Source organism: Haemorhous mexicanus, chromosome 4 (genome assembly GCF_027477595.1).
Source record: "Haemorhous mexicanus isolate bHaeMex1 chromosome 4, bHaeMex1.pri, whole genome shotgun sequence".
NCBI lineage: Eukaryota > Metazoa > Chordata > Aves > Passeriformes > Fringillidae > Haemorhous > Haemorhous mexicanus.
This window is the reverse complement of record NC_082344.1, coordinates 53,492,504-53,515,007: the sequence shown is the minus strand read 5'-3', so window position 1 is coordinate 53,515,007 and position 22,504 is coordinate 53,492,504. Positions and strand designations below refer to the sequence as shown.

General features: G+C 37.5%; 1 protein-coding gene across 2 annotated transcripts; it reads left to right on the top strand.

The window, feature by feature from the left end:
* The first annotated feature begins 5,379 nt into the window (after positions 1-5,379).
* TMEM33 (transmembrane protein 33) lies at positions 5,380-16,469 on the top strand. Of its 2 annotated transcripts, none has more exons than XM_059844919.1 (8): positions 5,380-5,495; positions 5,581-5,645; positions 6,967-7,061; positions 7,506-7,693; positions 8,618-8,685; positions 9,405-9,538; positions 11,480-11,563; positions 12,927-16,469. In XM_059844919.1, the coding sequence occupies exons 2-8, from the start codon at positions 5,589-5,591 to the stop codon at positions 13,054-13,056; spliced, it is 756 nt and encodes a 251-aa protein (XP_059700902.1). In that variant the 5' UTR covers positions 5,380-5,495; positions 5,581-5,588; the 3' UTR covers positions 13,057-16,469. The 2 variants fall into 2 exon arrangements, with proteins under 2 accessions (XP_059700902.1, XP_059700903.1); XM_059844920.1 differs by having other exon boundaries at positions 5,446-5,481.
* Positions 16,470-22,504: the final 6,035 nt, after the last annotated feature.

The window sequence follows — 22,504 nt, the reverse complement described above, 5'->3', positions numbered from 1 at the left end:
CCCCACCTCTAAAATAAGCAATAAAATATCTGTGGAACATGTCAGCGGACATGTCAGTCAACTGTGCTTTAAATTTAATATCCAATATCTAAGGTTAAAAATACTTCTATATATTCCTATTATGTAATCACCCATCCAGTTCCTGCAACTGAATTTCTGAATGGGATCTATCGAAGAATGCAGAAAGTTACTGATTTCTGAGTTTATCTGTATTGCTAAGTGCCTTTGAAAATTCAGCACTTGGAGTATGTATTAAAAGATCAAGAACAATTTATGCAATATAATAAATGAGATCACTTAAACCTACCCTGGTTAGGAAAACATACCAGATCATGTAAAAAACTGTCCAAAATCTAAAGCTTTTCTCTGAAGCCTCCTCTAATTTTAATAAGGTCTTCTATACATACCTGTATACCTTTATAACAATGGTAAGAGTACAGAGGATGCAGAAAGACATGATCAAAGGTCTGAAGATGCTTGTAAATGAAGCCAGAGGCAGCTTTGTGGGTGCAGACAACAAAAAAGTGCAGCCCATTTGTTATAGATGGGTGAGAAAACTTTTGTATGTGAATGGAACGAGATTCCCGACATACTGGCTGGTACACTTTTGTCAAAAGAAGTCTTTGGCTTTGTCACCTTCAGATAAAAGGAAAAATATTTTTCAGTGGTTCATTTTTACTCAGTTTATACAGCTTGCCACCCTAATCATTTATCAGCAAACTTCTGCTTGCACTGAAGTGCAAGTGGCAGAATGGAATTATAATATCTCTGCTGAAGAAAACAGGACCACAGATTATAGTGTTATTAGTTTTTAGTTATTAGTGCAGAACCATGTAAAGTGTTACATCAATCTTGATGGGGTTTTGCTCAGATCATGTAACAGCCAGTATTTTAAAAAGTTAATTACTTCATTTCACATTTCTCTGCATAAACAGAGCTAACATTCTCTGCATTGTAATGGAACTTCTTGCAAAAGCTCACAGGTTTGGGGTTTTGTCCTTTATCCTCTTTTGATTCCCTCACTGTAGCCTGTGACCAGTATGAGATAAGGAAGCCATTTACCAGCAACCCAGTACTGAGTTCAGCATCGATCAATACACTTTCAGATACCTCTCTGAGCTTGCAAGATGATGCTTATCAATCTCTCCTGCTGTGGTATTTATAATCAAACAGTACAGGTAGTCGAAAGTTTACATCTATAATTCACTATGTTTTCCTCCATTTGTTGATATGGTCTCTTGCTGCAGATTTCTAAAATCCTCCTAATCTTCCTTTAATTAATTCTTAAAAGACCACTTGCCCATCTTTCTTTCCATTCTTAAATTTTCAATATTTTTCATGTCCTTAATGGGCAGGACATTGCAAATAAAATACACTGGCAAGGCTGCTCTCTGATTCAATCACATGACAATTCTTGTGCCATGCCTTGAATCCTATAAAACACATATATAAAGTTATCATATTTCTTTGTACTGTCTCAAGCTTACACTTGAAGCTTCTGTGTCATTTATTTTAATAACATAGGGATATAACAAAATGCTGAGAGTTATGAAAATGCTGTCACAGAAAGCAACTGTAAGGAATTTTGCACATCTATTTCACACATCTTCAAAAACTGTGGTTTCTCTCTTTCACTGCTTTGGCACACACTCAGTAATTAAAAGGGTAATGCTTCCAGGAAGAGTGAGTAAATGGAAACTCCAGCTGCAAAGGAAAAGAAAAAAGAACATATTTGATATTGCTACAGACCATCCAGCAAAAATCACAATGCAATCTGGTAGAGACAGAAGACTTCTGTTTCTTTTTCTGAAAAATGTAACAGGCATTTACCCAATGTCCTTTATTGTTTCTTGAGATTTGGATAGCCAGTTTGAGATAACCTCAAACAAGAACCAAATTGTTCATTAGAACTTTGCATAAAAACTTATTTTATCTTTGTATTATCCACTACAGATACAAATAATGGAGCTAGTTTGGCTACGAGGAACTGTAATCCTATCAATCTTGGAGGAATGTTCTCTCTTTTATTTGAACTAAATGAAAATTGCATACAGATGTTAGCAACAGTACCTTCTTTCAAATCAAGGACAAAAGAGATAAATCAGTATTTGAACCTCAAGTGCCCCTTGCTGCAAGGTGATGAACACCACCTAAACAATGCTATGCCATCATGTGTTAAAATGATTGAGAACTGACGCCACTGGAGATTGCATGCTTGTGATGGTGATGCTATTAAAAAGACAATAAAAATTCAAATTTAAACAACCTTTAATGCAAAATATTGGTTCTCTAAAGTATTTATTATGGCTGTCAAAATGCATTGACAAAAAATTATTGTTTATAAAGTATTTCCATGGTGTCTGTAATGAGGTTCTCAGTAATTAATTTGAAACACCATCAGAGCCTTCTATGGATATTCAAACTGGCTTCAAATTGTCTATGGAGTTTTGCATATGATTTCATCTGAAAACACATAGTGACTAAGAAGAAAACTGGCAATGCTGGCTCTGGAGTTATAAATTCCATTTCTACCCATATGCTACTGCTTGTGTGCCCAGAAGTAAATTACTAACCTTTTTGACCTAAAGTCTTCATTGAACTTCATCTAATTAATGGTGATGTGAGCATTAGTAAACTTGCACTGCCTGTGGGGAGTCTCAGCCTTTCAGTCTCAGCCTTGCTAAACAAATGTAAAGCACTGCATTCATATTTTCTTCCATATAATTCTAAAATGTGTGACTTGTTTTGCAGGCATACTAAGGTGCTTTATTTTTTTCCCAGGAGATATCAAATGGATTAGTGGAAGTAGGTGTATTCATCTGGGCCTAAAAGGTCAAAATACACCCTCTGCATCCATAACTTTTTAAATTAAGAGCATCATTACTGTCAGTAATTCTCTGATAGGTGTATAAATTTTTTTTTGGGAAAATATGGAAGTGCTAGTTACAATTGCAGCTGCGTCTGTGCTGATTGTGTTGGACTGCCACAGTGGAGAAATGGGACTGTACTGCTAATGAGATAGATAAGTCCTCAGCAATTACAAGGATACTCTTCTAAATATCTGAACTATCAATTACCAATGCAAGCAAACAGGTGCCTTGATGGTATGGAAGAATCCTCTTACAACTTGGAAAGAAAATAATTCATAACACACAGATCAATTTCTCTCTTCCTCTCGGCTCAAGCAGTAATGTCATAGCAGAGGAGAACTGGGAAAAGGAGGAGCCAATAGCTGACACTTGATTTCTAAAAATATAACTTAATGTCTTCTTGCAAGTTACTCTAAACAGTAGCATGGTCTGAGGTGCTCAACAGAAGAGACTACATCAAACAAGAAGCAACGACAGGTGCAGAACAAAAGGGGAAAGTCAGAAGAACAAGGATTGGTGTGAAGGAAAAGGGGACTAGTTGCAAAAGGCAAAGAGGGTTTCGTTTCGCATTAAATCTTCCAAAGTATGACATTTTTTAATCCATGAACTTTCAGAAATAAGTAATGGCTTAACATTCTATTTAAATGAAATTAAGGCAAATTTATGAAAGAAAACTTTTGCTGTCATGATCAAGAGACCAAACCAGAATATAAAAATTAATGCTTTGCATAAAGGTGCATTAAGCACTTCCTAAATTAAAAGTGCTAAGAAATGAAAAAGCACTCTTGCTGAAGACATGGAGTTGTCATCCTAGGCTCACTTAAGAAATACAAGTAATCTTGAACACTGGCCAGGTTTTTTTCCCCTTGTGACATTTCAGTTAAACATTCAGAGGTTTTCATGTTTCAGTTGCATCTAAACAAATCTCCTGGATATATAAATATTTCATTTTGAAATACAGTAATCGGGTAATGGTTCAACTTCAATTTACTGGGCTATATTTGTACTCTGATTTTTGGTTTAGCATAAACGTTTGTCAGTCTTTTTATTACACACCTGAGAATGCCCAGCAGACACACTGAGAGTCGTAATTCTCTACTGCTGTTTAGTAGAGTCTCCTCCACCTGCCGAAAAATCATCTCAAAGTAGAAGATAGCTCTTGTGTCTACTTCTAAGTCACCTAAATAAGAGATTAATGGTTGGGAGAGGAGTGGGAAATCAGGTTCTGCATCTTCAATTAAAAAGCGTTAACTAGCCTAAGATTGCTTAGATTATTTGTAGTTGTTATCGTACTAGAATCCCTATCAGCTGACTCTTTTGCTCCTTTCTTCTCAACCTACTTCATTACACATTCTTCCTAAGCGTCTTCAATCAATTTTCAGGTTTAATCACCATAAGTCAGAAATGAGGCTGATTGCAGATGTTGATTCCCAACATCCTTGGTGACAGGAATGTGTCTTTCTTGCTGTGAATGAGTAATTGAACTGAAAGCCTCTGGGAACGATTAGAAGAACCTGGAGCAGACGCTTGCTGTCCTGTAACCCGTGCTGCCAGGAGGGGGAACCTGCTGCACATCCTTGAGAGAAAGCCAGAAGCACAAATACATGAAACCACAGCAGCCAAAAGTCAAAGGTGTCGGTCACCAGGCCTGCATTTTGTTTTCTTTTGTTTTGATGCCACTTCAGAGGAGTTACAGACTTCCAACTGAGAACAGAAACATGTTCACATAGCTATCCGGCAATAATTATAAAAACCACCAATGTTAAAGGCAAGGGGGAGATTAATGAAGGGAGGATTAAACCTTTCCAAGACCTTGCAAATTAGATAAGCTACATGTTGGAGAGCGAACAGTAGGCTGCATCTGCTCTGTGCCATCCTTCTGTCAGAGGTTGCTGATATACCTGTACCTGAGTAAAGCTCCCTAGCTTTATGATTTGGTGATTATTGACCAAAGATTTCAGAAATTTGTTTTAAAAATCCCACTTTTTAACATAATACCGCTGACAGTCTTTAGGGCCACGTGGCTTTGAAGAGGTGCTTTTTTGGGTTTTTTCTCCCGTCTTTTTACATTATAGGGAACCAACGACTAAAACAGAGGGGCACAACCTTGCACCGTTTTTGTCTGACACCACCGGGCCACCGCGGAGCGCTACGATTCCCATTTATACAGCTGATGCTCAGCACTGAGCCTCGCCAGGCTGCTATGGAAACCCAGAGCCCTGTAAATCCAGCTGGCCCTCAGCGAGCAAATACTCCCCAAACTGGGGCCGAAGCGAGCATTAATACTGTTGCTGTTGCTGTCACCACACACAAGTGCCCCTGAACAGACCCTACAGACGGAGCCGAGCACCTGATGTCCGGGCTGCTGTGGACAGCGGAGCAGGGACCAGCATCCCGCCCGCGGGCTCGCCCCGCAATCGCAGCCCCGCGCCCGCCGCGGTCCCGCCGGGCCATCCCCGCGCTGCCTCCCAGCGCCGGCCCGAGACGCCGCCAGGCGCCGTCGGGAGCATCCCAGTCACCGCCTACATTGCCCGGCAGCCCCGCGGCCCGCGGGAAGTGGCGTCCGGCCGCATCCGGGAGTGCGGATCTGCCGGAGCGTGTTCCCTGCCCGGTGCGGCGCTTGCGGTGGGTCGCGGTCGGGCCGGGAGCTCGGGAGGCGGTGGCTGCGGTCGCCCGTGTCCCACAAACTGAGGCGCTTCTCTCCCCGCAGGTGCGGCCATGGCGGACTCCACGCAGAACGGGCCCATGCCAGGCGGGGCCGGCGGCGGGGCCGTGGTAAGGAGCTCCCGGGCCTGGGGGGCCCGGGCCGGCCGCGGTGCTGCTCCGGCGGCGGGCGGGGGGGTCCTGCTGGGGCGGCAGCGGGACACTGCTCGCCCCGGTGCGGGCAGGGGTGGGTGAGCAGCTTTCGCTTTCCGATTGAAAGCGTGCTGTTGGTGTGCCGCCGCTCTTGAAAATGGCTGAATTGAAAGTAATTCGGTGTGTGCTAGCACATTCAAGTGTGGTAGCATCTGTATTTCACAGAATCATAGAATATGTTGAGTTGAAAGGGACCCGCGAGAATCATCGTGTCCAACTCGTTGGCCCTGCGCAGGACACTTCACACTCTGTGCCTGAGAGCATTGTCCAAAGACTTGTACTCTGTCAGGCTTGGTACAGTGACCGCTTCCCTGGGGAGCCAGTTCCAGTGCCCAAGCACCCTCTGGGTGAAAATCTTTTTCCTGATAATCTAACCTGGCCTTGACACAGCTTCATGCCATTTCTGTACTTACATTGTGCAAGTAACATATAAAATCATATTATGAAGATGCCTGTAGGTTTCTGGTCATTTCCACAGAGATGCACTAGAAATATACAGGAAAAGAGGAATCTTCAAAAGCTGGTCCAAATTTGGAAAAAAATATGAACTCTATCAGAAGGAAGGAAGCTGTTGTTTTGACTCTGATGCACATATAGCCAAAAGCATTCTGTGTTTCATTAGAGCCTTTCTGGCACTTTGGCTATATCAGGACTGAGGAGGGCAGTGGTTAGGGAAGAGAGGTGCAGGATTACTGTGAAAAGTTTTATGCTTTTTCAAGGCCAGGATTATGTAAGCCAAAACAATACCACTTTCTATGTAATGTGGTTATGCTAACTTTACCTGACCCTATATTTTTTCCCCCTCACTAAGAATTGTGGAGATTTAGCCCCAGTTTGTGCACTGAATTCTAAAAGAAACCTTGAAGCAAAAGTCAGTCAGGTCTAGAGACCCTACATGATAACATCTGTGAAGCTGACTGTTTAGTGAGGTGGGTTTGGATAGAAAAACTATTTTTCTAGAAGTTCTTACCACTGTGTTTGATTGTAATGTACAAAGGAACCTCTTGGTTTTGAGGAAGCTGAGCTATTTTTGATCTGGCTAGTAACATCATATGAGCCAAGTATTACAGAACAAAAAAAAAGCTTTCTGCTTCAAGGTATAATTTGCTTATATTTGAGGTTGGAGAAAGACTTGAAATTTAATATGGTTGGGAAGAATGTTCATTGTATGCAAGTATTAAGATTACCAACTTCTGGTGGGGCTGGTCTTTTTTTTTTTTTTTTTTCTTTTCCAATGTAGCAATTTCTGATGGCTAACAAGTTGGATACAGCAATGTGGATTTCCCGCTTGTTCACGGTTTACTGCTCAGCTTTATTTGTCCTGCCTCTTCTAGGGTATGTACTGTAATATAAATATAAATATTATATACTGAAATATAAACATTTACAAACAAACTAGATTATCTTTGCATAGAATTATTTTTTCATGTAAGGTAAATTGCTGTTATTCAGGTTACTTAGATGCTTCTTGTCAGAATAGCTTACAGATTTTAGATTGGTTTAAAACACTTGTAGATGTGTTTGGAAAATGTATTGAAAAAATGTAAAGTAGTGGTAAATGCATGTTTTTGTGTGTAAATGGAGTGTTATATTGAGTTGTCTTAGGCATCTGCAGTAAAGTCAGTGTTAAACAGCTTTTGAGTTATTTTCTGGGAGTAATGCTTATGTACAATAATATAAATAAATACTTAAGGTATCGTTCAGTTGTGATGCAATTCTCGAAGGTAGAAGACTTCTGAGCTTGGTTCACATGGTAACATCTCCTCTGATGATTTGCAGGTTGCATGAAGCAGCAAGCTTTTACCAGCGTGCCTTGCTGGCAAATGCTCTTACCAGTGCCCTCCGACTACACCAAAGGCTACCACACTTCCAGCTGAGCAGGGCATTTCTGGCTCAGGCTTTGCTGGAGGACAGCTGCCATTACCTGTTGTACTCCCTTATCTTTGTGAATTCCTACCCTGTTACAAGTATCCTTTTCTTATGTCATCCTGCTAGTGTTTTTAAATATATTAAAAACATGATTCTTTTCATCACCTTGGCCATGATTTGAAAAGCTAGTTGAACTAGTTTGATATGTTTGCTATTTCTAGAACATACTCTATGTAAAATATGAGAGGCTTATGTTGATTGATCCATATTCAGTTTAATCAGCTCTATAATTAGAGCACTGCATTCTCTGTCTACTTTTTTTGAGGCTTAAGTTTGGTGGATTTTATGACCAGCCTCCAGTGATATTTGGAGAAGATGGTATTTCATTTTTTGCCATTGCAGGGTTTATACATGTCTTCTCACTGTAGTAGACATTCATCATGTAGAGAGATAATTATTCAGTAGTAACTTTCTGCAAAATTTGCTCCTGTGGATTGTCAGAGGTGACATGTCAGAGCTGACCTTTCCTAATGCCACATGATATATGCTTGATGTCCTACTCTTAAAATCCTTCTGGCAGAGAGATGTCTACATTCTTGCTCTGTAAGATCAGAATGGCTGGCAACTACATGTTCTTTGGTAAAGAAATTAATTTTGTAGCATCTTTAAACAGAAGCTATGACTACGTGTATTTCAGAGGTTTTGAGTGGTAAGCTCAGGTGTGCCTTCTGTGCAGAGAGAATGCATTTCAGTAGAAGCACACTGGTGTCTAATGGTGCGTGTTATACTTTTGCGTACTTGCAGACACCCATATTTTGAAGTTAATAAAAGTGCATAGCAAAGAGGTGTAAGAAGCAGAAGGAAGAGCTATAAATATAGGTCATAGACTTAGACATATCTTCATCCAGTATAGGTCATTCCAGCCAAACTTTTGCAAAGATCCATCAAGCTGTCACTGATATAACATCGTGGAGAAATGAAGCACTTGCACAGCCTGTAATTTTCCTTATGGCTTGCTTCAGTGAGTATTTTTCCAGTTCTGCTGTTCTCTTTGCTTCATGCTGCCACATACACAAAGAAGGTTCTTGATGTAAGTATGATATGTATATGTTACAGTGAGTACAGTTAGTATTCTTGGGGTTTATAAACAGGTTTGAGTTGCAGCTCTGGTTTGGTTTTCTTTGGCTGCATTAGAGGAATTAGAGTAATTAGAGAAAACTGTAATATAGAATCTCAGCTAATTATTTTTCTCACTAATTAATTTTCTTCAAATTCATTTCTTTGAAGGAAACAAAATCTGTGGAACAATGAAGTTGAAACTTAAGACATATCTTTTTCAAGCTAAACCATAGCCTCTGAATTTTATAGTTCTATTTCAGTAATAAAGTAACAAACTACAGTGTGAGACTAGCAAGCAAAATACTTGCCATCTGGACTTGCTGCTCAATGCACTGCCTTGTGCATCTTAAAGTAACTGCAGGCTTTGGTGTTCCTAACTGGGCTGTCTTGCTACCATGGGCACTTTCTCCTAGTGGACTAACCAAGGCTAGTGGCTGTCTTTGTGCAGCTGAACCTAAAATTGGTGTGTTGAGGGAATTGCAACATCTGATGCTTTTAATTGAACTCTTTAAATTACGGAGTTCCAAGCCTGCAATAGTTTCCCTTAGGATATTAATCTCAAAACTGATGAAGTCTTAAAATGTTGAAATGGGTGGTAAATAGCAATTGTTTGCATTTTGTTTTCTCTCTACTAATGGAGATAGATGTAACTTTAATGTTTTCTGTAAATAATTTTTTTCTTCTTTAAAGGCACGAAGTTCAAATAGTTTGCCCTTTTTGAGAAATCTCTTAGAGAAACTGAATGCTAATCAACAGAATATTCTAAAATTCATTGCTTGCAATGAAATTTTCCTGATGCCAGCTACAGTTTTTATGCTCTTCAGGTAAGAATAATGATAAATACTTAAATAATTAGAAACTTGCTACATAAGACTGCTTTTTACAGATGAGTTCTCTGTGGCTTATAGTACTCCATTTGTATGGTTCTGGCTGACAAAGGCTTGAACTTCAAATAAAATTTAAGTGATTCTTAGGCTTCTTAGGTTGGTGCATCTTGACATCAAAAGGCATTCACTATGATGTAACTGAGCACCAAAAAAACTTCCCTTTCATAGTGTGGGTGATGAGTCACATGGGAGTTTTTCAGGCTTGACACTTGAATTCGCCTACATTTCTATCAGCACATTGTTCAGTAAGTTTAATTTTGGTTCGTTTAGTAGAATATTAAGATCTTCAGCTTCACTGAAAGTGAACTCTTATTTTTGACAGTTAGATTCCTGAAATTTAAATGGCAAAGTTTCATTATGCAAAAAGTGTGCAAGCAGGAGTAGTTTGCATTCTTTCCTATGCTGCTTCTGAGCAGTGACCCTTCTGGGGTTTTTTATTCCATTTGATTTTTCTTGCTGTGTTACCTCTTGGAGTCATTTTAGGGATCTTGAACATGTTGGAATCCTACTGAAGTTGTACAGGCATAATGACCTGCCAGTCACAGAAGTTTGGGTCATTGCCTTTTAATATTTTGAGAGGGAATGCAGCCTTTGTTCTATGCATGTTAGAGCATAGTAGGAACATTTGTCTTGAGTGGTCTCATAAACAGTAGAAGGGAGGCTTTAATTTCTTGGATAGGATGCATAATTTGTCTTTATTTTTTGATATATCAGCTGAACATTTCAATGCTTCAGCCCTCAAGGATTGCATTCCATCTGAGACCACTTACCAGCTGACAGATACACTCTATCCACTATATGAAACTTTCAAGTGCTTTGAACTTAGTACAGCTTTTTTTTTTTTCCTTCTCCATCTCTGTGGAGAATGTAGTATGTGAAATACTGCTGCTTGATATGTCATCTGGTAGATACTGAAGCTTGTAAAAGGTCATATGCCAAACTTAAAAATAATTGAATTGCTAAACGCAGCTATTGTGAGATTTTGTTCTTTAAATGTTGTAGCATAATAAGTTGTTTGTCAGTACTGTATAGGTTTCAAGATTTCCTCTTTCTTCCCTCCTGTAGCTCACTTTCACTTTATATTTTGCATTTGGGTAAAGATGCTGCTAATACTTGAAGGAGTTCTACTTACTGGAACTTACTTATCATCATTGTTAAATTCAAACAGAATTTTTCAACAATGTGTTATTTAAAGTGGCTTCAGTCACTAAAACTTAGGGCATTTCTGCGCTTCACTGTGTATGGTTTGTGTGCTACGTTTCCACTATTTCACAGCACAGCCATGTCAAACAGCAGTTTTGTGAAATACCAAAGCCTAATTTCACTGTAACTGAAATAACTGGATATTAGCTTGGCATTATAGTCTCATTATACATCTGTAATTGTCTGCAGTGTGTTCTGAGAAGTTTTGCAAAAGATGCTAGAAATATGGTCCAGATATTCAAAGTGCTGCAGTTAGATTGAACAGGGTCACTAACTGGACTGCTTAAGTCAGCCAGTTTCTGAGCTTACCAACAAGTGTTTTCTTGCTATGGAACACGTGTCCACCATCATTCCTGTAATTCTTTGCACACCACCAGAAATGAGGCGTATAAAACCACTTCATAAATATAAAATCAATACAAGAACAGCACTTCTTTAACTGCTTCATTGAGCAGTTTTATTCTCTGTTTCTGCATTTGTAAGTGTATAGTTATGTACTTTTGCTTGTCAGATCTAGATTTTCTGATCCAATGTGACCCAAATCTTAACTTGTTTTTGAGCCCAAGTAGTTTACTTGCTTTTCTTAAAATTTTTTCTTAAAAATTCCTGGATTTGGTATTCTGTTTTGGTTTTTTGTTTGTCACTAGTAAGCTCTACTGAACTATTCTCTTTCAGTGGACAAGGGAGTCTGCTGCAGCCATTCATTTACTATAGGTTTCTTACATTACGCTACTCTTCTCGGCGAAATCCCTACTGTCGGTAAGTGCTAAATTGATTTTGGAAGTTCGTGTTTAACTGCATAGTGCTTAGACATTCATTAGACATTCTAAAATGAATGCAGAACTCATAATACTCTGCCTGTAAATGGCAGTTGTAGAATGTGAAATACACCTGGATGCTAAATAAAACACTGGCTTGTTAAAGGTTAGATTTATTTCATGTAAGTGATCAGAAAAGTACCACCATTCTTGAATGGGATTTTTCAGAACATGCTTGTGTAATTAAAACTACACTTTGGGAATAGAAAGTCTTTCTTATCAGACAGATATCCTTATTTTTAGATTCTAGGTACATCTGAGGCTGAGCCCAAATATGAATAGGCAGTTAAAAGCTTCTGTAATAAGAAGAGATAAAAAATTCTGTGGATGATCTTAAACGTGTTCTTTAGTTAAATTCATAAATAAAGCTAATAGTATTTTAAATAGAACCTTACTGATTTTGGTTGGTCAAGCCAATATTATTGCTTTAGACTTTGAAATCATAAATATTCCTATGAGTGTTTTCTCAGCTGAGTGTTTTTTAGAAGTTTTCTTCTGAGCATTGTATAGCATAAGATTTTGTGAACAGACTTTCCAGTCTACTTGATCAGAAAATGGCTTGCTAGAGTGCCAAGAAAGTGCCTTTGACTGCCACAATATTCAAAGACAGGTGTGAGAATCATAAGCTTAATTGTCTTCTAGTCCCTATTTTTGTAAGAAATCTATTGTTCCATCCTACTACATATATTTATTTTTAACAACACCAACAACATCTGTGAAGTTGCTTTACTGCTTTGGTACCTAAAAATACTTTAAGCTGTACAATACTAAAATTGACATTCAGTAGAACTAGTTTATCCAAAATGTTCTGCTGGCATTTTTGGAGTTTTAAGGGAAATTGGTGATGAGAGTTTTATTTCTCATGTCTGACTTCTAATAGTTTCTTCTACAGTGCAGGGTTCTTGCATATTGCCAAGAAGTAGCACAAACACAATAGCCTCCCAGCTCCTTACCTTGTTTGTGATAAAGCATTATTCCTTTTTCTCTTTTTTATAGTGCTTATGTAGCCTTTATGTTCTTTCTTTTTTTTTTCTTTTGTTTTTTTTGCTTGAGGGTGGAGTTTTTCTGCTGTCTCTAGCTCAGTAACTTCCAGCTGAGGAATAGAGTTAGTTAAAATGTTAATGTTTAAAATAAAGAATTCTGAAGCTCTTGGAAGCACTACTGAGTTGGTGTAAAGAATTTGACTTAAAATGTGTATGTGAGTGTGATATTGAAAAAAGAAGTTAATGAAAAAGATATATGTGGATAATACTTCTGATAAATGCTGTAGGATTTTAAAACTGTCTTTAAATCTGATTTTTCAGGACTCTCTTCACTGAGCTCAGGATTGTTGTTGAACACTTAATAACGAAGCCCTCGTGCCCTGTTTTTGTGAGAAGACTATGCCTCAGTGGCATTTCCTTTATAAGCAGATTGGCACCAACTGTTGCATAGCCAAATTCAGGCACTCGTGTTTTGTGAACATTATGAGCAGCTGGCACTTCTGCTGATGATTGGAAATTCCTGGTTTTACACTGATTTCACTCCAGGCTGTATAAAAATACATAAATGCTTTTCTTGGAGATAGTATGAAATTTAGCATATCAAAAACAAATAATAGAAACTTAAATTAACCGTGCTGTATTGTTAATTGATGAAAAAAGTAGCTTCATCCTACCTAAAACATGCCCTGTCATACAAGTTTGTTGTTTTGTTTTGTTTTTTTAAATCAAGGATTGTTTGAGATTGATTGAAAGTTATTATAAGAGATCTCTGCTCACTAGGTTTATGTTAGTTGGAGCTATAGCTACTTTAGGGTGTCTCCAGTGGATAGCAGTTGATACATATACCTATGCAGTACACTTTGGACAGTATTCTTCTGCTTACTAAATGTATCTGTAGAACTGTTTTGTCCAAATTGCTATACTCAGTGTGGAAATACGGCTCACTCTGAAGTTAACACAAGGGATTAAAATCTATCAAGCTGACAGAGATAACACTCCTTTCTGAAGGAGAGGCTATTTTCATTAATAATACTTTAAAAGAACTCTCCCATGTTTCTACCTTGTGACATAATCTTACGTTCACTGTTGGAAGAAATACCAAGACTGATCACAGAAAACTGTGCGGTTTTCTTGTCATAGCAAGTTGTTTTACCAAGCCAAACTGCTGACCTGTAGGATTTTAAGACTAAGATGCAATGCTTAAACTTTTAACCATGTCTCAAATGAACTAATCAATGTTAATGAAGTAACTTTTGCAGTCATTGCAGATTTGATTTCGTGTCCACAAATGTGAGACTGCAGTAATTCAAGCATGTTAGCTTTTTAGAAAATTAATCTGTAGGTAGCTTTGTATAAATTGTTATTCCAGTTTCTGAGACCCTCATTGTTATGAAAAATTTGCATAAAGAATTATGCACCTGTTTAGGCAGCTTCTGAAACAAATGGGTGTAGGATTTCTTGGCATAAATCCATCTGATGACTGATCTGAAGCCAGTGTCATGACTACAGAAGTGAATATTAAATTAAGTGCATAAATTAATTACACTGGTTATGCATTCACCCAGCAGCTGAAGTGTAGGTCATGGAAAAATAATCCTGTGTGAACACAACTTCTTTCCAGAAATTCAAGGCAAAATATTTGCCGAATTTTCTGTAGTTAGTATTCTAATTGCATAAAGGCTTTCATTGGCCTTTTGTAAAATTCTGTGGCACTCAACTATTCTTCCATGGTCAGAGAAACCTTATGAGAAAACAGTTTCAAAAACAGTCTTGAAGCAAAGTATTTTCCTGTAACTATGGAGTTATCTTGTTTGTGATATGGATATCATTCCGACTTTCCAGTTGTATTAGTTTTTTAGATGAGAGCCATGTATTTAGAAACTTATTTCATTTTTTTTGCTCAACCTCTTGGTACTGATGAACCAGTTGGTAACTGAATATTATAGTCTTTGACTACTTGTCTTGCTCTCTGAACGTGATTAGCTATTTATAGAATACTTGCACACTGCAGAAGCAACTGCATGCAGTTAATGCTCTACAGCTGCTAAAGACTTGCAATGAGATTGATTATGTGTATATCCTGTAATTTGAGGATTTGATAAAAACTAAAATTTCTACTGCAATAAAAGGAGTGTTAAATGTAACTCGCTAAGCTCTTCAGGCTCATTTTCTCTTTTAACACAACTTACTGATGCTTGAACCTGGAAGTTGAGCAGAATGCTGTCCTGTGTGTATGTGTGCATGTTCTTACATTCCCACTGCTGCTTCTGAATTGGGATGTAATGTCTTGTGCATTTCTAAATTACTTCATAGGGAATTTTCGCCTTCTAAAGTGCAACAACTCATGACTTTTCTTTCAAATTCTAACCCAAGAATAAGCACTGCAACAATGGTATCTAATCAGAGAAGAATCCAGACCTACTTATTACTGTTTCAGTTTCTCAGCATGATTCTAGACCCTCTGTCATGTTGCATGATGTGTTTTTTGAATGGTGACATCAGATTCTCTTTAGCTGTTGGCACCACTGCAATGTAAAAATGAATTTGGTCGTCTAAGTTGATCTCCCATCTTGGGAGTGGAAGGCAAATAAATCTGTAATTACAGTAAGCAAAATAACATGTTACCTCTGAGCAGATTTTTGTGGTCTGACTGCTGTTATGGGTGCATTCTACTGTTCCCTAATTGTATGATGGTACTAAATTAGAGAGGAGTCTAAACTGGATCCATTGTAATGCAGCTGTAACTGAAGGATGCTAAGTAGAGATCCAACTCAGTGAATGCAGGAGAAGGATTAAAGGAGTAAGTGAATGACAATGCTGTGAGTAAAGAGTTGGAAGACAGTGCTGTGAAGTAGAACTTATATGTGAATACTTAATTAATCTCTTTCTGTTAAGTCTTGAAAATGGACCAAGATGAGGAAATTCCATAAAAGGGATTTGATTTGGTTTTGCTAGTAGCATGTTCTTAGCTTTGCTTGAAAAATGAGCAGCTTGTGGCCTGGTAAAACTTACCTCTCTGACGTGCCGAGAAAACATGGAAAAATGTTGTAAGAATAATGTTCAAACCAAATAAATAGGGCAACTGACCTGTTCTCTGCATCAACTTTGATTTTACTGTAGCCTTTCAGCTGCCTGAGTGATAACATCAACTTTCCTCAATGCTGGCAAAAATATTCTGTCCTTGAGGCTGCTTCCTCACCACAGTTTGTGACTGTTTCTATTCTAATGATTAAATTAAGTGTAAAATGCCGGTAGTATTCTGATAGCTTGAGGGGTTTTTTTTAGTGAAGAGAGCTGTATGTTCATGCTGCTATGCTATCAACAGCTAGCTGTGATGCAGAGGCTGTGATTGTAGAGAAATTTTGCAACTGACCATAAAGTGCCTGCCAATCCCAAAATGAAGCAGAATAATTTTTGTATTACTGAAAGGTTTCCTACCTAATGTGATAACTGTTTCTACTGGCGTAAATCATACTGCTCCTTGCTTTTTGTCGTCTTAGCTTAGCTTTCGTATGTTAAGTGCGTTGCCCAGATTCTGTGGGTACACCCTTGCTCTGTACAAGCTTTCTGTAGAAGTGATGCTCCAGCTTAACACTTGTCTGTTTACATCATACTGTAGGTAAAGTATCAGGAGCCATTGGGTAGCTCCATGGGAGTAGCTAATGCCAGTTAGGGTTTCTTACACACAAAGTAACTCATCAATACATCCATCCTCTCCTTTATTGCCTTTTGATTTTATGCATATATTGTCATTGCTGTGCTGTCAGTTTTATGTTTTGCTCCTTTCTTTGATGGGTGTTTAAGTGGAGCTATATCTGTGAATGTTGTAAGGGTTTAAATAAAAATGATTATAATTATGAGCCACTATTTCTTCCAACAGTTTTGGAGATGCTAACTATGTATGTGATTGTACTGTCCAGACAAATAACATAGCCAATTATTTTGTACCATCTGTTAGACCCTTTTACCGTTAGGTACCTGTATTGCAACATTTGCTGTGCAGATGCCATGTTTATTAAGGAAGTTCTTTCCTTAATAAAGAACTTTCCATTATAAAAACAGGAATGGAGACATGGAAGGAAAGAGTGCTTGCCTGATGTAAGAGTTCTGGCAGAGCAGGAAATAGAAAAGAGTTGGACAAGTGCCCAGATGAAACTGAGTTGTTTCTGCTCTACATATAACTTGTTAGTCCTGCTCCTAAAATTATTGTAACTATGGTCTTAAATACTTTAAAAAGTACTGTACTTTACCTTGCTCAGATAAAAAGTTCTGTACTTTACAGTGCTCAGATTAGGGTAAAGAAGATAGTGTGCTAGAACAACATGTTCTTCTAAAGTCAAAATTTATTTTCACGTGCAATGCTAGGTGTGGCCCTTGTATCTTTATCTCTGACAAAAAATAACGCAGCAGAGTAAGATCCCGAACCCTTAACGTGCTAGATGGTAGTAGGGTATGCTAATCTGTTTTAATGTCTATAATTTTTAATTGCTGTCATACACCTACTTGTGATTAAACTATATATACACTGAAATTGGTTAGTGTATCTTTGTATTGTATCTTCTGTAGTGCTATAATTTTCTTAAAGTCGCAGGAACAGTCAGGCCTTGCTGTTTTAAATCACCTTTTAAGGACAGAACCTTAGGCAATTCTTTATTCCAAAGATGGAAAGATATCAGTATGGATAGTGTAATAGAATTTAATCTTGAATGTGGATTCAAAATTCTTTTTCATAAAATCTCAGCATTACTTTTTAACTTCCCTGCAGAAGCTAGCTCTGTGATAATGGCAGATGTTGTGCAGGTAAGGGAGTTTCATTGCTTAGTTCTGTGCCATCCAGATGGTATAAACTTTTAAAATTAATTGAAAAATTCATCTTTTACTTGTATTCAAGGACTGAGGCACAAAATGCTAATGTAAGGGCTCAGAGGGGAAATATATTTCTCCTGCATATTCGAGAAAATGTGAAGCCCTTTCAAGAAAATCTAATAAACATAATAATCGCAGGCTGCTGACACTAAGGAAAAAGCACCTCATTCGCTCTTTCTTTTATGCAGCGATTTACTGGTCCCTACTGATTTTCAAATTGGATCACTGCAGTAATTTATCCATACCAGTACCTGTGAAAGAAAGCACTGGGATCCATATTTGTTCAGTGCTGTGCTTAAATCGGCAAGAATGATAAATTTGATGGTATGAAATTGGAAATACCAAGGGCTTCTCTCAGTGAATGAGCAAGTAGTTCCATTTGTAATTTATTGTGACCCTTTTTCACTGTATGTGCTTTGTATGTCAAATATTTATTTTGAAACAAATTAAATAGTTTTCTGTATTGACACCTATTGTTTTCTTGATGTTCTTGAAATCAAATTGTGTATTTCTTCTGGATTTTAACTATTACCAGTGTGTGTTGCAAAACAGCACTTACTTAAGTTCAAATCTCTGAGTGAATATGAGTTACTGACCAACAGCTTTGTGTTTAGTGTTCCAGGTGCTTGTTGGGTGTTGTTTTCTTGTGTGTGTTTAGAATAGTGCAGTATGCAGTCAGCTACTGCAGCACCTCATTTACTTTTTCTAGAGAAACAGGAAGATTAGGATGTATATCAAAACAAAAAAAAAAGAGCTGATCCCTGCCTTTAATTCATTGGAACTATTCTGCTTTATATCTGGCATAGATAATACCAGATCCTGTGGAAAAAAATCTACCTATGTGCTCAGTCAACTGCTATATTTTCAGCGCAGGTGTTAGCAAAGAAAGTTGTATACCTATGTTTTGGTGTGAGGAGACTGCTTTCCTGGAAAAACTGCTGTCATGATCATGCAGATCATGATATTTTCATTTGCTATATGCATCGCTATGAATATTCAGTCGTGTTACTTTGCCAGAGTTAAAAGCAGTGTTAAAAGTATGTTAGATGAAGATGATGCATCAGTTCAGGTATTTCACAGGAAAATGATGTTGAAATCAGAAATTGTAAAAGATGCAGGACTAGATTATCTGTAGGATTTAAAGCAGTATCAACTATAGTTTTCATGAAGGTAGAAATACAATAGAAAAAGAAGGTAGAAGAATGGGGAGAAAAATAACGAGAACAAAGAAAATCACAGAATCATAGAATGTACTGAATTGGAAGGAACCAGTCAGGATGAGCAAATCCAGCTCCTGGCCCTGCGCAGGACACTCCAAGAGTCACACCAGTTCTCTGATATAAAGAAGTCTGGAAATCCTGCTGGATGCTCTATTGCTTTCACAAACCCCATTTCACCATTCATGGTTTCATGCCATCAGTATCCTCTGGATAGTACTTAAGTTTTCAAGCTAAATTTTCAAGTAAATTATGTATAATTTATTCTCTATTAAAATACTGTTGAAATAGCCACACTGTACAGGAGCTGACAGTCTAATCTTGATTTACTTAAAATGGAAAACAGCTACAGAGGAATTATGTTTTCTTCTCTTATTATGTTTGAAAGTTCTGCAGTGAAAAAGTAAATAATCTGGGCTTCTTGGCCTTTTTTTTTTTTTTGGCTTTTCTCTTTCCATGTTGCTTTGCTATATTTTTCTTGGCAGTCTGGGGGAAGACCTTGTATGTGCAACTCATAAGGTTTTGTCCTGATGTATGTTTGCATAGAACACGATATAACTTATTATTAAGTTATAACATGATGTAACTTAGTATTTTAATATTTTTGGGTTTTTTCTTTAAATCTTGAAAATCTGGCCAAACAGATGTCTCTGTACAACGATCCCTTTCAACATACTTTCTGCTGTAACAACTTCAGTACTAAAGCACAACAAAAATAATTGTGAATACTTTCAGTGATAAAGTTTAAATCAAAGCCATTGATGAAAAGTTTTTTGTAATGGTAGATGGAAACCTGAGGTTGACTTTCTGAATTTTCAGATGTTTAGTGGCATTTTCAGTTGTGTAACTGTATAATACAGAGAAACATTGAAGCCTTAGAAAACTGCAGGTACAGCAACAAGCACCAAGTTCAGCATGCGTTTGAGCATCCAATGGCTCTATTCACATTTCTAATTATCTCAAATTTTTTAACATCACTCTGGGGCAGAGGTCAGATGTTCAGTTGCATTAATATGTATGTACTGTGAATGGATGATGTGTATATATACTTAGTGCAGTAAATAAATGACTAAATAAAATGTAATACTTTGGAGTTTTTTTCCCCTTTTTGGAAATGGTAATACATATCGCACTTCATGATGAAACAGCCTCTTCCTGTCCTCTGGCATCCTTCTCTCTCTGCAGAGTGTTACACATTTGTAAGGGAATTGTTGTTAAAGAAGATTGTTGCCCTGCACAGGTGTTTCTAATATACTGCCTTTATGCAATTCGAAACTACTAATTGAGTTTATTTCACATTCTTGTAATTTTCTTTTTTTGCCTTACAAGCAAAAGAATCAAGCTGCTATTAAACTGGTCCAAGGAGCAAGAGACTGGAGCTGATGCAAGAAGCTTCCTCCAGTCCTGTGTTCTTACGCATGTCTGTATATTACTGTAGAGAATGAGTAGTTGTTTCAGTACTTTATGTATTATGTACCTAGTATTGTTTTTAAGAATTTTAAGCTAGCTTTCTTGCTTTTGGATGAAGGTAAGTGCTGCTCATCTTAAGAGTTCTTTTTCCTTACTCAGAGGCTGGAAATTTTATTTTATTGTATGATTTGTCTATTTGAAAAGAAATTGAAGTCTTCCTCCCTGTGCTAATTTTATTCCAAACCACTGACCTCTAGTGGCTGGTTTGCAACTATGAATAAAAATTTTGGTAATGTAATGTGCTCCTCCTGAGTATTGGCTACAGGAAAGTAATTTTCAGTTTAAATTTCTCAGGAGAATAATGCCTCTTCACGATTTACTGTCCTTTGGCAGTTACTAGCTGCTGCTAGGGTTGAACCAGCTTGTTGAGGTCTGCTGCCCCCAGTTTAAGAAACTGCAGATGACTGCTGATGTTAAGGTGAATGAACTGCATGTGAATAACTGAAAACACTTATCCATGTGCTGGAAATGAAAATATTTACTTTTTGTTTATGTAGATCTTTGACCTAACGACCATGAAATAGCTTTACAGAGCTGCATGACTCAGAGCAGTGTTAGGCAAGCTTCTGAAGATGCACCATTCTTTGCTTCAGGAGAGTCATTCTCCTTGTGCACTTGCCTGTCACAAAATATTGTCTCATTTTCTGTGAATTTAAATGGTTTCCCTGAAAAACTTAAAGGCTATTTGGGATCACTGGACATTATGTATTCCCACTTTTTTTGTAGTATTGGTATGTAGCTGGGATCATAAAAGGTACAAAAATCAAAAGTCTTTCCCTTTTCCCTTTTTCCCCTTGCTATACTATATGAGAGACCCACAAGGCAGGATATGATGGGAATCCTGAAGAGTAATTTAAACTATATTAAGTCAATACCACCAGCTCTTCCAGTGGATCTGGGGACACTGCAAGTCTCTCCACTGTATGAACTTGAACTAGTTAATGAATTTCAGATTAAAAAATATTCAAATTTGCTTTATATTACTTCATTTTTCATGCAAGGAACACTAAAAATCCTTGATTTCTTATTAGCCTTTACAATCACATATTTCTTGCTAGATAGTAATACTGGAGAATTTCATCATGATGGACTGTTGTAGCTTGAGTAAAACAGGCAGTTACTGAGTTATTTTAAATAAACAGGGATGAGGAAAAAAGTTTTCTAAGACCTATATTTCAATCCAGTCACCTGTCTTTCCTGGTCTGCAACAAGTTCTATGTAAACTTTTCAAGTGTCTCCATACAACAGGTTCTAAATCTTAAAAGGTTGTTAACCATAGTCCCTGTTCTTCCTGAAGACCTGGTAAGGCAACTTAACCCTATAATTTTTTGTAGGCAAGGTAATATGCTGTATAAAAAAGGGTTCTAGAGTTTTTGCAAAAGGAGGCCTGAGGAAATGACTGATATGGTAGCAAGTATCCCCCCCCCTCTTATGAGCAACTTAACAAGATCTTCACACAATTGGTCCCCTAGACAGAGGCTCAGGTTGCACAAAAGCCCATCTACAAGCAATATAGAAATAATATTTTTAATCAGTTCGGCATTTTAGATACTTGGGTGTGAATGAGATTTTACCTTTTTTTTTCTTTTTTTTTTTTTTTTACTAACTTGATTTTATGAAATACAGGCTTAAAGTAGCCAGTTTGGATGTCCTGAAATACCATGCAATTTATGATGTTTCTCTGTTCATTGCTAGTGATTGATAACTCATGGTTGAGATGCTCATAAATAAGGTTGATATTTTTTTCTTAGGATGCTGCAGCTGCATGCCAGGAGTCTTGGTACTTCATTATCAATTGCTTTTTGCACTTGGCTGTCCCATGCAGAATAGGCTGTTATTGATGCTCTTTTATTTGCTGTTTGTCTCCATTAGTTTTCAGTGTTTGCCAATATAAAGGGTCAAGTAAATCAGCTGATTGTGTAAATCCTGGCTGGCCACCACACTTAGTATCTATTAATCTGTCTATGATATTCCAGTTTTATTCTTTTCTTTCCTGTTTCATATTTACAGTGCCAAAAACAGACAAAACAAGTTCAGTTATTCAGATGGATAAAAGAATATGAAATAGCTAGTGGTTTGGTTTCAGAGAGGAAACCATAAACCTAAACTTAGCATCTCTTCTAGAGTATAGAAGTGACTCTTCAAGTACAAATGTTTCAAGAATTTCTATATGCTTTCAAACATCTTTATGTAGGGGGAAAAAAATAGGGACTCTTAACCTCCTCTTTCTTTTTCAACTGTTAGGCTCTTGCCAAAATAACAAGCAGCCAGCAAATATATCATGTTAGACTCCAGCATTGACCTCACCTGTGCTACTTTACAACTTGCAGTCAATTTAGTATTTAA

Coding starts and splice junctions, on each gene's coding strand:
- TMEM33 (XM_059844919.1), top strand. CDS start 5,589: ATGGCGGACTCCACGCAGAACGGGCCCATGCCAGGCGGGGCCGGCGGC. Junction 7,062..7,505: donor TTTGTCCTGCCTCTTCTAGG/GTATGTACTGTA, acceptor GATGATTTGCAG/GTTGCATGAAGCAGCAAGCT. Junction 8,686..9,404: donor ACACAAAGAAGGTTCTTGAT/GTAAGTATGATA, acceptor TCTTCTTTAAAG/GCACGAAGTTCAAATAGTTT.